At 37.0% G+C, this 15,229-nt stretch overlaps 2 protein-coding genes across 5 annotated transcripts in view; both read left to right on the top strand.

The window, feature by feature from the left end:
- ZFYVE16 (zinc finger FYVE-type containing 16) overlaps positions 1–4,330 on the top strand; it is a 64,378-nt gene extending 60,048 nt beyond the window's left edge. For 2 of the 3 annotated variants that reach the window (XM_021084492.1, XM_021084493.1), the window contains exon 18: positions 274–4,330. In XM_021084492.1, the coding sequence (XP_020940151.1) occupies positions 274–435 (162 nt within the window). In that variant the 3' untranslated portion in view covers positions 436–4,330. The remainder of the gene's footprint in view (positions 1–273) is intronic. The other variant, XR_002341786.1, reaches the window with a different exon arrangement.
- FAM151B (family with sequence similarity 151 member B) overlaps positions 4,352–15,229 on the top strand; it is a 35,012-nt gene continuing 24,134 nt past the window's right edge. The window contains exons 1-3 of one of the 2 annotated variants that reach the window (XM_021084494.1): positions 4,352–6,526; positions 7,232–7,614; positions 14,502–14,627. In XM_021084494.1, coding sequence (XP_020940153.1) covers positions 7,590–7,614; positions 14,502–14,627 — 151 coding nt within the window. In that variant the 5' untranslated portion in view covers positions 4,352–6,526; positions 7,232–7,589. Of the gene's footprint in view, positions 7,615–14,501; positions 14,628–15,229 lie in introns of both variants that reach the window. The other variant, XM_003123750.4, reaches the window with a different exon arrangement.

A 15,229-nucleotide genomic window follows, 5' to 3' on the forward strand; every position in this document is an offset into this window, starting at 1 on the left:
AACCTTGGTCCTCCAATGTGTGTACATGTTTATTAAGAAGAAACCTAAAGTATGAAGTAGTGGCAATATTTTTATAGTATCTGTGGGAGCAACAGTTTATAATTTATGTAGTAGATAGATAAAAGAAATAAAGGAGAATGTAAAATTTCATGAATAAAAAATCAAGTATTTCTTAACATGCTTAAATTGGATGCTATTTTTAAATCTACTGAGCTAATAAACAAGATTGCTTACTTTCTAGGGTTCACTCATCAAGATTTTTTTTTTTTCCAGGTTGAATTTCAGGCAGGATCTGAAGGCCAGCTTCTTCCTCAGCATTATCTAAATGATCTTGATAGTGCTCTAATCCCTGTGATCCATGGTGGGACCTCCAACACTACTAGTTTACCATTGGAAATAGAATTAGTGTTTTTTATTATAGAAAATCTATTTTAGTGAAAGAATGTGAGTCATATTAGATATTGCAAATGAGTTGTTAAAACTAACTTCAAGCATTAAAGCTGAAATGCCACAGACACTAAGTAAATATGTTTAATGTTGAAACATGTAAGCTTTGCTTTTTAGGCAGAAATGATCTGTTTAAATCATTAGCACAATATTTAAATCTCCAAAAATTTAAGAGATCCACAGTTTTTGAAGCTTTATACGTCATACAAATACTGAAAAAGACAAGGATTTCTTTTCTTTAAGTAGCATTTACTGTGTTATTTAAATGCCAAGCCAAAGTAACTGTACTTGGGTATACCTCTTTATGCCAAGAATGATTTTAATGAAGGCTCTTTTCAGATGTAACCTTTTGAGGGAAACACCTGTTTTGTTTATATGCCAGTTGTATTACTGGTTTCTAAAGTCTGTTAAAATTGTCTGGATCATAAAACTTATATGATGACTCTTTGAATAAGACAGATAACTTATTTGTCTACTTGGAGTGGAGACCTACCTCCATGATTAGATAAACTGATTATTTGCATTAAAATCAGAATTTTGCTTTTTTTCTTTTCAAATCATTATAATGTATATACACACACACATATATATGGTTTTCTCTTTATTAAATGGGTATTCTTAAAATAATTGTGGGTGCTTCAGGATTTTGTGCTTCTGTATTTAAGTATATTGTTTTTATAGCAAGAACATGTGATTTGGTATGTGTTTTATAAATCTTTAATAATTTATATATAGGTAATATTTTTGTATTGCAGTGCATTATTTTTCCTCCTTTCCTTCCAAAGTATACCACTGTATATACCACTTCCGAGAGTGATTTGACGACAGGCCAGATGACCCTTGAAGTAGTCATTATGTAGCAATAAATGAAGCCTGAAACAGGTTTTTGTTTTTGCTTTTCCTTTAAATCCTAGAAGGTTCTTGGTAAGTCTGCATATTTTCATTGACACCAATGTATTAAATAGAAATTTTAATGAACTGCTTACTTTTGCATATTTTAAATCCTTTATACAGTAGTTATTTTTTATAATATGATATTAACATAAGTTAAATTCTGTGTATTTGAAACTGTTACAGAGCTTTCTTCTTTAAATAGCAAAATTTTTGAAAGGATGTTGTGTTAAAAAAAATAAAGGTCATATTTTAGTTAACCCTATCATTTAAGTTATATAAAATATAATCATTATTTTAATGCTTTTTTTTATTCTAATGTAGAATATATGTTTTTGTATCAAAAACACTCCTGTGTCTCGAACTATACTAAATAGCCCTGTTTTAAGAAACGTATTTATGAAGCATCTCAACTTGAAGACTAAGTCAGGGTTATAACTCAGGATCTTAGATCTCAGGCTAGGAGAGACTGAGAATTTGAATCAGTTTGTTCATACGGTTCCTACTGAATCACATCTGTAGTCCTAGCCAAAGACAGTATGGAGGAAAATATCTGTCTTTTTGAAGTAACTGCGTCATAAACAATGTACAAATGTTGCAGATATTAAATAAAATGATAACAATAATTTGTGAAATTGTTGACATCTATAACAAAAAATTGCATATCAAACTCAGTTTATGTTTTCTTTATATAGTGTGTTTATTTTGCAATAAAAGTTAATTGCACAATCTGTAAATACTGAATTTACTTTAAAATAACCGAAAGGTGAGAAGGGCTTTTCCCATAATAGGAGAACTTTGGATTTTTTTCCGTAAAGTCTCTACAGCTAATAAAAATTAGAATCACATGCCTTTAGAGGCATACTTTAAGGTATTCTTTGTAGATGTGTGATATGTTTCCGAATGCATTTGGTCATGTTCTTCACTTTGATACTTAATTTAAATTTTTAATTTTTTTAATGGTGAAGAAATAGAATGGTTCTTTTTACTTAGTCTGCATTGATCTATTTTTTGCCTTTTAAGAGTACTGTCTTTCTGGAGTTCCCATTGTGGCTCAGAAGGTTAAAAACCAGACAATGTCCATGAGGATGTGAATTCGATCCCTGGCCACGCTCAGTGAGTTAAGGAGCCTGCATTGCCACAAGCTGCAGCATAGGTGGTGATGCAGCTCAGATCCCGAGTTGCTCTGTCTGTATTATAGGCCAATGGCTATAGCTCCTATTTGACCCCTAGCCTGGGAACTTCCATATGTTGCAGGTCTGGCCCTAAAAAGCAAAAAAAAAAGTACTGTCTTTGAATTTTGAAATATGAAGTACAATTTAGCCCCTCTTCTTTTTTTTCCCCAGCAACCCAGTGGACTAAGTGTGTCTGTATGCTTGCTATATGCATCGCACTTTATTAGGCTTTATTGATTGAAAGGTGAATAAAATAGTTCTTTGCTTCTTGGAGCTGAATGTGAGGCAGGTAAAAACAAAGTAAAAGTAACTGCTACATAGAGACATGAATTTTAAGGAGCTGGTCAGAAAATAATCCAGGAGGAGAGCCATACCAGTAATGAGAAGGCCTGGCATTAAATTCTCTAGGCAAGAGTTGAAAATCTAAAGAGTAGATAATATGTCAAAACACTGATCTTTCCTTTTTTTTGGGGGGGGGGTGACTGCTCCTGTGGCATATGGAAGTTCCCAGGCCAGCAGTCAAATCCAAGCTGTAGCTGCCAGCCTACACCACAGCCACAGCAGTGCCAGACCTGAGCTATATCTATGACCTACACCACAGACCACTGCAACACTGGATCCCCAACCCACTGAGCGAGTCTAGGGATGGAACCCACATCCTCATGGACACTAGTTGGGCTCGTAATCCACTGAGCCATAACAGGGATTCCTTGACTCAAATTTTAAAAAAAAACTATCTGAGTACCAGATACCTCTAAACCATCCTAGATTTTAAGTTTTTTCTTTGTGATTAAAAAAAAAGTTTCATATATATAATATTTAAATTCAAAAATCAGAAAAATGTTAAAAACTTAACGAGGTTTTCATTTTTTTCTTTTTAGGGTCACACCCTTGGCATATAGAAGTTCCCAGGTCTAGGGGTGGAATTAGAGCTGTAGTGGCCTACACCACAGCCACAGCAGCATGGGATCCGATTCGCACCTGTGACCTATACCACAGCTCACCGTAACGCTGGATCCTGGACCCACTGAGCGAGCCCAGGGATTCAGCATGCATCCTCATGAATACTCGTCAGGTTTGTTACTGTTGAGCCATGAAGGGAACTCCAACGATATGTTTTACCATATTGTATGCATCTTCCTTGTTCTTCTCACCCTCCAATCTCAACAAGTCATTTTTATTAGTTTCTTGTGTATCTTTCCAAGGGTTAGGTGCAGTAGCAGCAAATATGAATATATATTTTTAATTCCTGATTTTTTAGATAAAGTATGGCTGTATATACTAAAGAACACAATGTCATCTCCTCAATTACTTTGAGTTATGTAGTTTATATTTAGAATCTTAAAAGTTTCATTGCTTCTTAAAACACCGTATGTTGATAAAAAGCAATCTTAATTACAGGAAAGCAAGAAAATCCCTTATTGGAATTATGACCATATGTTTCAGTAGGAGGACTTTCTTATAACAAATTTTTACTACTAAAATACCTGCAAGGTTATTTTTTATCTGAGCTATATTAAAAACCTTTTTTTCCCTACCCAACACTCAATTTACCATCTAATTTTAACCATCTGAATTTACCTATTACCACAAATTGACACATTGGGTTTTTTTAATTCCATATTTTTAGTAGTCTAAATCTCTTTATATTCTTATTTAGCTTGGAATGATACATAATTTAATACCTTTTGGGAAACATTTTCTGCATTTGTGTTGATAAAATTATAGCTATATGTTCACACTTCTTACAAATGAAAATAGAGGTCTAATTCAAGTGCTTTATTATAAACATCTGAGTATAATAAAGTTTTTTTTTTTTTTTTTTCTGTTTTTCCTTTTGGTAAAATAAGGTGCTGGCCAGCTTCCAGGATAGCCCACAATGATTCTTGCCTCTTGGTATCCACACCCTGTGTAGTCCCCTTCCACAACTGTACTGCTGGTCTTTGTGACCAATAGAATATGGAGGAAGAGATGGGATATCATTTCCAAGATTATATTATAAAAGATTCCATGGCTTTCATCTTTGGTGCATTTCTCCCCACTCACTCTTCCTTTCATCCTTCTTTCCCCACCTCCCGCTCCCTGTCTGTTTCTTTCTCCCTCTCTTTCCATTGAATCAGTCATTCTTGGGGAAACCAGCTATTTATAGAGTCTCATGTGAAACTGAAGCCTCCTGACAATAGCCATTTAGTGGAAGGGGATCCTTCACCCCAGTCAAGCCTTCAGATTGCAGCCCCAGCCAACTGTTTGACCCCATGAGAACAACCCAATTGAGCTCCTCTCAGATTTCTGAACATCAGAAACAGTATAAAGTAATAAATGTCTGTTGTTTTATTAAACTTTTACTAAGTTTTCTGGTGATAAACTAAAACAAAGTAATTAGAGCAGCTATAACTAAAAATTTCTAAAAAGAAAAAGATTAATTGCTCTGACAAAAGTAAGTGTAAAAAATTAGTTCTTTTCAACATTTATGGATTAATTGCTTTTCAACATTTATGGATTTCATGCCACAAGTAGTATGTGCTAAGTGCAGAGAAGACCAAGAGAAAGAGTATGGTTTGAACTTGCAAGAACAAAGGTACAACTTTGGGAAAACTTCCTGATTCTGGAAATTGCATGCTAGGATATTTAAAGCTATGCTCTTGCTGAAAACAACTAAAACTCATTAAAATACAAAAATCATCTTAAAACATCAAGGAGATTTTAAAAGTCCAAAAGTGAAGGAAAAAAGAGGTTACGTTAGCATGGGGTCATCACTTAAAGCCTAATGTAATTCACCATCCTGTGTGGACCCACACAAGAAGGTGAATCTGAGAGGAATTGTGAAACTAACAGAAGAAATTCCCCACAATAGGCTGAGATTCCTTCAAAATGTTTCAGCCTTTGGATGAGGATGAACCAATATAAAATTACGTAAAATTACAGCCAAGTTTAGTATTGCCTGCATCACCCAAAGAATCTTAAGCATTTAATTTGCTTTAAGGTGGTTCCCCCACTGGTGATGCCTCCTCCAGGTGCTAGGAGGAATAAAAATGTAAATTCTCTCCACAGAAAAGTAACTTAATTGTAAGCCTCAAATTACTTTTCAAGTAGAACATCTACTAGCATATAGTAAAAAAGTACATAGGCCCATAAGGGAACTAGACTTCAGAGGCACAAATTAGAAACAATTTAATTCATAAAGTCTTAGGTATTAAATTTATGCTTTCTATGTTTAAAGAAATAAAGTCAAGTGTGAAGTGCCTTAGAGAATGGGAAAGGAAAACATGATGGAGCTAATTTGGGAAATAATGTAATACAAATGTTGCAAGAATACATAAAAACTGAACTTTAAGACTGTAAATAGGTTTAATGGTAGAATAGAATATAGGCAATTGAGAAGATTTATAAACTGGAATATAAATCAGAATTTTTTTGGAATGCAGCATTGAAAGACAAAAAGAAATATGGAAAAAAAAAACAGCATATAGAGGATGCAGTGAGAATTCCTAACACCTGCTTAATTAGTTGCAGAAAGAGAGGGGAGGGTAGAACAGAGCAAATATTTTTAGACACAATGTAGACTTTTCAAAACTGATGAAAGACATAACTCCACAGATGCAAGAAGCCAGACAAACTCCAAACAGAATAAAAAGGAAACTGCACCTAGATGCTTTAAAACAGGTATTGCCAGCTGGCTTAGAAAGTCCAAGGAACAGCTTCTCTAGTTAAAGGACAGAAAAGGGGGCTGGAGGATGTGAAATATAATTCTTTTTGAATTTCCTATTTCAGGAGAACTGCAGCACCCCTCCCTCCACACCATGTGTAAATCCTATGGAGCAATGTGGATTTTCCCTGCCCTACACTAAGCTAGAGAGCACAAAAAGGCAGCACCCTGCCTCCTTATCCAACAGTGCAATGGTTGCAGACACTGCAGGACAGATACAGTGGCAATGGAGTGGGGAAGCTAAAGGCTTTTCTAGCTAGAATACCAAGGATGATGTTAGAGCCAGAGAACACTGGAGAGATTATAGGTAAGAGGAAACTGAAGAAGGGAAACCTCTAATTTTGTATATAATATCCTAAAATCACCCATACACTGTGCACATGACTGATCTTTGCTGTACAGCACAAATTGGCACGACATTGTAAATCAACCATACTTTTTAAAAGTGTTTTAAAAGTCACTTAAGTCACTAAAATTGAGCGTTTTCTTAAACCCAAGAAATCATTTTGAGGAGCTAGAAAAAAATCCAGAGTACAGAAGCTTGACTGAAGGCAAATTGAAATAATTACAACTGAAGTCTGTAAAGACATAAATATATTAAAATCTGAAGAGGTGGGCAAGAAGGGCTGTGTTTTGTGTGAGGTTATGCTTATCCTAATTTTACAGCTGACACACTGAGTGGTTTTAGAGCTGCAGAACCAGGAAATGGCAGTGCTACACTGCTAATTCACGTCGTCTGACTCCACTGGTGCTCTTTTTCCAGCCACAGCTTGTCTGTGGGAAGGAGTTAAGGAGAGCAAGGAAGGCAGTAGGTGGGGAAAATCGAACTGCTGGGAGTTTCTGAGTGAACACCGGCAGAAAGCGAGAAAGAGAAAACTTTCAAGTTAACACCTTAGTCTCCTTGCGCAGAAACGCTCATTTTTATGGAGACATGACATCAAGTCATTTTTTAGTATGTTACTAAAATTAAAAAGAGGAAATATATCTAACTTTGGGAATTCGTACCCCTTAGCAGCAACTGTACTCAATCTCGGCGTCTCAACCCTGCTGCTATCGCCCATGACCTGACCACACGTTTATCAGGACTTCGCGCTCTCTGACTACCTTTCAAAAAGAGCAATTCGCGCGACACTTGGACGCGAATCCCTACCGGGAAGATCTCGCGAAAGCGAAACTTGATCCGCCCCTTCTGCGCGTGCGTACCGCCTTCCCGCCGTTTCCGTCCCGGCTTCAGAAGCGCTGCATAGGCAGCGGTCTGCGGTTGTACTGCGATCTGGCGTTGGTAGACTTGGGTTTTTCTCGCCACCTGCGACGGGTCAGCGGCATCTCCCACCGCTCGGCGCTTGCGCGAACTGTGGCTGTTCGTCACCATGACAGCGAACGCTGCAGGCACTGGTAAGCCTGGGACCCTGAGGTTCCGGGTCTGGGACGGAGCACCACAGAGTTGGCTTGAAGTGGGCCTTTTCTCCGGCCCAGTGCCCATAGTTGGGGGCTCTTTGAGAGACGCCTCAGGCGGCACTCCTCCCTTTTTGGATCTCGTGCTCTGCTTCCTTAGCGTGAGCCTCCATTCACCTGGCCTAGAGCCTTGGGTCCTTCTATGGGCGTTAAGTGAAAAACTTTTGGGGCGAATGGCAAGAATATTGCGCCCTTTTGTAAAGAAAAAAAATTTTTTTTTTCTCAACAGCAGTTTTAGATTCATGGAAGTTTTGAGCGGAGGACAGGGAGACTCTCCATCTATCCCCTACTCGGCTTATGCATTGCCTCCCCGTTTTTTGTTTTTTTGTTTTTTGGGTTTTTTTGGTCTTTTTTAGGGCCGCACTGGGGGCATATGGAGGTTCCTAGGCTACAGGTCGAAGGGGAGTTTGCGACCTATACACCACAGCTCACAGCAATGCCAGATTTTTAACTCACTGAGCTAGGGTTAAAGGATAGAACCCGCGTCCTCATGAATACTAGTTGAGTTCTTTAACCACTTAACCACAGGGAAAACTCCAGCTTCCCCATTTTTAACATCCCTCACCAGAGTGGTACTTTTGTTATAATTGTGAGCCTACATTGATGCATCATAATAACCTGAAGTACATATTTCACATTAGAGTTCACTCTTGGTGGGGGTACTGTGTGTGGGTTTAGACAAGTGTACAATGAATGACAAATCTGTTTGGTAGGGCGTCATGGAAAATAGTTTCTCTGTCCTAAAAATCTTTTGTGCTCCAACTATCCATGAGTCTACCTCCAACCCCATAAGTCTCCCTCCAACCCCTCACAACCATAGCTTTGTCTTTCCCAGAATGTCGTATAGTTGGGATCATACAGTATGTAGCCTTTTCATATTGGCTTTTTTTGTTTATAATATGTGGTTAAGGTTTCCCTTTGTCTTTTTATGGTTTGAGAGCTTGTGCCTTTTTAGCACACAAATTTAGCAAACAAATTCTTTTGTCTGGGTATACCACAGTTTGTCCATTCACCTACTGAAAGATACCTCCATTACTTTCAGATTTTGGCAGTTATAAGTTGAGCTGCTGTAAGCATCAGTGTTCAGGCTTTTGGAGAGACATAAGTTTTCAAATCCTGTGGGTAAATATCAAAGAGCCTGATTGCTGGATTGTACCGTAGGAGTATGTTTAGTTTTTTTTGTGTCTTAGGGCCGCACCCTTGGCACATGGAGGTTCCCAGGCTAGGGGTCCAATAGGAGCTGTAGCTGCTAGCCTAGGCCACAGCAGTGCCAGATCTGTGCCACATCTGCCACCTACTCCACAGCTCACTGCAACGCTGGATCCTTAACTCACTGATTCGAGACTAGGAATTAAACCCACATCCTCATGGATGCTAGGCAGATTAGTTTCTGCTGTGCCATAACGGGAACTCCAAAGTATGTTTAGCTGGGTTTTTTTTTTTTTTTTTTTTTTTGTCTTTTTTGCCATTTCTTGGGCCCCTCCCTCAGCATATGGAGTTCCCAGGCTAAGGGTCTAATTGGAGCTGTAGCCACCGGCCTACCCCAAAGCCACAGCAACACGGGATCCCAGCTGCATCTGCAACCTACACCACAGTTTACAGCAACGCTGGATCCTTAACCCACTGAGCAAGGGCAGGGATTGAACCCTCATGGTTCCTAGTCGGATTCGTTAACCACTGAGCCACGATGGGAACTCCGAAAGTATGTTTAGTTTTGTAAGAAATTTCCAAGCTCTCTTTTAAAGTTTCTGTACCATGTCTGATTTAGAGTGATAATCTCTAGGTCCATCCATGTTGCTGCAGATGGCATCATTTCATTCTTTTTTATGGCTGAGTAATATTCCATTGTATATATTTACCTCATTTTTTATCCATTCCTGTGATAGCACTTATATATGGAATCTAAAAAAATGATACGAACAAACTGTTTACAAAACAAACAGATTCACAGACATAGAAAACAAACTTATGGTTCCAAAAAGGGAAAAGTAGAGGAGAGGGATAAATTTGAAGTTTGGGATGAACATATACACACTACTATATATAAAATAGGCTATCAGCAAGGAACTACTTTATGGCACACGGAACTCCACTCAATATTCTGTAATAACCTACATGGGAAAAGAATCTGAAAAAGAATGGATACGTGTATATGTATAACTGAATCACTTAGCCGTATACCTGAAACTAAACATTGTAAATCAAATATACTCCAACATAAAGTAAAATTAAAAAAAGATACAGTCACCATGTCATTTTGCATTCCCATTGCCAGTGAATGAGAATTCCTATTATTCTGCATCCTTACCAGCATTTGGTGTATCGGTGTTCCAGATTTTGGCCATTCTAATAGGTGTGTAGTTGTACCTCATTTTAATTGGTATTTCTCTGGTGACGTGATGTGGCACATCTTTTCACATGCTTGATAGCTGTCTTTTTTGGTGAGGTGTCTGTTAAGTCTTTGGCTGTTTTTTTAATGGTTGTTTGTTTTTTATTGTTGAGTTTTAAGAGTTCTTTATGTATTTAGGATAATAGTTCTTTATCATATGTGTCTCCTGCAAATATTTTCTCTCAGTCTGTGGCTTGTCTTCTCATTCTCTTGACATTATCTTTCACAGAGCAGAAGTTTTTCATCTTAATGAAGTCCAGCTTATCCATTCTTTCTTTCTTTTTTTTTTTGGTCACCTCTGTGCAATGCAGAATTTCTTGGGCCAGGGATTGAACCTATGCCAGTGACAGTGCCAGACCCTTAACTTGCTGGGCTACCAGGGAACTCTCCATTTTTTTTTTTTATAGATAGTACCTTTGGGGCTGTATCTAAAAAGTCATTGGCATACCCAAGGTCATCTAAGTTTTCTCCTGTATTATTTTCTAGGAATTTTATAGTTTTGCATTTTACACTTAAGTATATGGTCCATCTTTTTTTTTTTTTTTTTTTTTTTGGCTTTTTAGGGCCACTCTTGCAGCATATGGAAGTTCTCGGGCTAGGGGTCAAATCAGAGCTACAGCCGCTGGCCTAAACCACAGCCATGCCAGATCAGAGCCTCATCTGCAACCTACACCACAGTTCATGGCAATGCCAGATCCTTAACCCACTAAGTGAGGCCAGGGATCGAACCTGCGTCCTCATGGATACTAGTCAGATTTGTAACTTGCTGAGCTACAGTGGGAACTCTTTTTTTAATTTTTTATTGAGACGTAACTTGCATACCATACAATTCTCAATCATTTAAACATATAATTCAGTGGTTTTTAGTATATTCAAATTGTGTAAACATCACCACAGTCAATTTCAGAACAATTTCATCATCACAAAAGGATGTAAAAAATAAGAGATGTCACATGGGAGCTACTCTGTACTTGTTGCTTTTTTTTTTTTCTTTCTATAAAGCTAAAACTGCTCTCACCATAAGTCTTAATTTTTTAAAAATTGCAAGTAATTTTGCCTTTCTCTTAGACCTATTTCTAGAGTAACAGCTTGCTTAAAATAGTAATAATACTCTAGATTATAGATAATTGGAGTCCTAAATTCTGTATGTATAAAAAGATATATACACTTATGTCTAAATATAAGTATTCACCCATTAACAGGGCAGGGAGAACTTTCTACTGTAAATATTTTTAATTTCTGGAATCATGGTATTTTATTAATCTGTAAGTTACCTTTATAAAATTTTTGAATGCAGTATGTTTAGTTGGAAAGTGCCACGGGAGTTCCCATTGTGGTTACAAATCCAACTAGTATCCATGAAGATACAGGTTTGATCCCTGGCCTCCCTCAGTGTGTTAAGAATCCGGCATTGCCATGAGCTGTGGTGTAGGTTGCAGATGCATCTTGGATCTGGCATTGCTGTGGCTGTGGCATAGGCCAGCATCTACAGCTCCGATTTGACTCTTAGCTTGGGAACTTCCATATGCTGAGGGTGTGGCCCTAAAAAGACGGGAAAAAAAAGAAAAAGGTGCTGCAGACACATCTACAGTGCACTATTAATTAACATTTAGGTTTTTTTCTGGTAACGTGTGATTACCATTTTTGTGAGACTTTTGGTGCATCTCAAAAACTTCATTTTTAGCAGCCACCTCAATTACATTCTTTATCATGAGGATATACTGTGATTTAATCCCATCACTTGGCATTTCTCTTTTAGTGAATAATTAATGTGCCTTGTAAAAATGCTTAAGTTTGGAGTTCTCTTGTGGAGTAGCAGGTGAAGGATCCAGTGTTGTCACTGCAGAGGCTTGGGTTGCTGCTATGGCAAGGGTTTAATCCCTGGCCTGGGAACTTCCTTGTGCCATGGGCACGGGTGAAAGAAAAATTAGAAGCCTTGGTTAAGCATTTAAAAAATAATGGCCATGTATTTTCTTCTGAGTCTGAAAGGTCTGTGACTCTATTAGATATGCTAATTTTTTGTATTTGTGTAGGAGACTGCTTGGGAGATAGTGGGTGCTACAGTCTCTCCTTTCTTCTGTAGCCCAGTATACAGAGTGGTTGCTAAGTTCCATGCATGTTAATTAGAAGTTATCTTTATGTGCCCCCCCATTCTCTAATCAAAATTTACTTTTTCTCAATGACTTATCAGCAGTTTCAGATGGCCATTTTTAGGTCTTTAACTGTTAGGTGGCGTTAATAAGCAAAAAATAAATGGAAGACAATCTCATGCACAGGGAATTTGCAGCCACTTGATAGGTACTTAAATGTTCAAATGACTGAACAAGAATTGGGGAGGTAAGATTTTTATAACTCTTTCATTGTTTTTCAGCCTTTTCTCCTTGTTATATTGGGATATGGCTTGATGTAAGGTAGACCTGATTCTGCTGTTGTAATTTTGGTTAATTAATAAATTTTTTTTTTTTTTTGGCTGCACCTATGACCTGTGGAAGTTCCTAGGCCACAGATTGAATCTGATATACTGCGGACACAATGCCAGATCCTTAACCCACTGCATAATAGCAGGAACTCTTTTTTTTAACTCACATTTTAATGCTTAGTTAAGAAAGAATCTGGTCTGCCCAAAAGTAGAAGATATATGTGGGAATTAGGTATATTTGTACATGCTAGATAAATCTATAAATACTAACAGGATTTACTTAGTCACTCATATAAATGTTATTGAAACTCATAACCTGAAGGTGAATATGTTTAAATATGTAATTTAAGGTTCACAATTGTTAACAAATATAGAATGGAGCCTCAGGTAGAGAAGAATTTAAATTCTACAAAATTTAGAAAAATTTTTAAAGATTTTTATTTTTTCTATTATAGTTTATTTATAATGTTTTGTCAATCTCTGCTGTATAGCAAAGTGACCTAGTCATTTATATATACATTCTTTTTCTCACATTATCCTCCATCATGTTCCACCGCAAATGACTAGATGTGGTTCCCTATGCTATACAGCAGAATCTCATTGCTTATCTACTCCCAATTCAATAATTTGCATCTACTAACCCCAAACTCCCAGTCCATCCCAATTCCTCCCCTCCCCCCTTGGTAACCGCAAGTCTATTCTCTAAGTCCATGAGTTTGTTTCTTTTCTGTAGATAGGTTCATTTGTGCCGCATATTAGATTCCAGATACAGGTGATATATGGTATTTGTCTTTCTCTAACTTCACTTAGTATGAGAGTCTCTAGTCCCATATATATTGCTGGCATTATTTTGTTCTTTTTAAATTGCTGAATAGTATTCCATTGTGTATACATACTATATCTTCTTAATCCATTCATCTTTTGATAGGTTATTTCCATGTCTTGGCTATTGTGAATAGTGCTGAAATGAACATACAAGTGCATAATATCTTTTTCAATGAATATTTTGTCTGGATACATGCCCAGGAATGGGATTGCTGGGTTATATGGTAGTTCTATATTAAGTTTTCTGAGGTACCTCCATACTGTTTTCCATAGTGGTTGTACCAGTTTACGTTCTCACCAAAAGTGAAGGAGGGTACCCTTTTCTCCACACCCTCTCCAGCATTTGTTATTTGTGGACTTGTTAATGATGCCATTCTGACAGGTGTGAGGTGGTACCTTATTGTAGTTTTGCTTTGCATTTCTCTAATAATTAGTGATGTTGAGCATTTTTTCATGTGCCTGTTGGCCATCTGTATATCTTCTTTGGAGAAATGTAAATTTAGAAAATTTTAATATAGCTTTGGTTTTACATACATTTTACTTATTTATGGAGCCAGGATTGCAGAAGGCATCATGTGAAAATTCCTGCTTTAAAATATCTGCTTCTTGGAGTTCCCATCGTGGCGCAGCAGAAATGAATCTGACTGGGGTCCATGAGGTTGTGGCTTTGATACCTGGCCTCGCTCAGTGGGTTAAGCATCTGACATTGCCGTGAGCTCTGGTATAGGTCACAGATGTGGCTCGAATCCTGTGTTGCTGTGGCTATGGTGTAGGCTGACCGCTGTAGCTCTGATTGGACCCCTAGTCTAGGAACCTCCATATGCCACAGGTGCAGCCCTAAAAAGCAAAACAAAACAAACAAACAAACAAAAATCTGCTTCTTAGCAGTTTTTTTTCTCTTCCTCCATATTTCCTCATGCTTTTGAGGTTCAGACTATCTTATATGCTTACTGTTTATTATTTACATCGTATATAGCACATATGTATTTAAATGTACATATATTTATACTTGCCTCATTTATAATATTTTGTCAATTTCTGTTTTTAATACTTGTTTGTAATTTTAAAAATCTTATATTTTTCCCAGTTTTATTACTTTATTATTCTCCCTCAATATGTTCTCTGCCCTTTTTTACTTAAAAAAATGTACTCCATACAAAACAATTCTTTTTAATATAAATGATGTTATTTTAGAATCTTGGAGTGAAAATATACTGGAATATTTTCTGAGAAATAACCAGATCACAGCAGAAGATGGCGCCCAGATCATCTGGTATCATGCAGCTAACAGCAAGGCACACATGAATGAAGCACTGAAAAGTAAGTCATTAGTTATTTGTATTTACATTAGATAATAGATGAATTCAACTCTTGTAAAAATATCTGGTCATATTTGTAGGTATCAGAGAGTTAGGTGATCTGAGTATAAATTCTTGGCTAACATAAACATTTTTATTAAAGATTTCATTTTATTTACAAAATGAACACATTCCCATAATGGAAGAATTTCCTAATTTTCCAGAAATGATTTATCTTTTCTATCCGTTATTTATAACCCTAATATATTATTGTATTTGCTTATATATTATAGTTAAGATTTTTAAGATCAGGTTTGTTATGTCATACGTATTTTTTGTGTCTTTGACAGTGTACTAAGGAGAAGCTCAATAATTATTTGTTGAATGGATGGATGAAGCCATTGAATAATAACTTATAATGCAGTATTTATGCATAGGATAGAAACTAAGCCTTTTGGTTTATTAATTTGATCTATAATCATATATATAGATGAATAGTATAGCATTTTTCTTTGCCTTTTCCCATGAAGTACCCTGTTGGTTCCAACAGCAGAGAAGAATGAGAACCTATTATCAAAGGGCTGGAGGAGTTCCCATTGTGGCACAGTGGTTGATGAAGCCGAC

Source organism: Sus scrofa, chromosome 2 (assembly GCF_000003025.6).
Source record: "Sus scrofa isolate TJ Tabasco breed Duroc chromosome 2, Sscrofa11.1, whole genome shotgun sequence".
NCBI classification, from domain to species: domain Eukaryota; kingdom Metazoa; phylum Chordata; class Mammalia; order Artiodactyla; family Suidae; genus Sus; species Sus scrofa.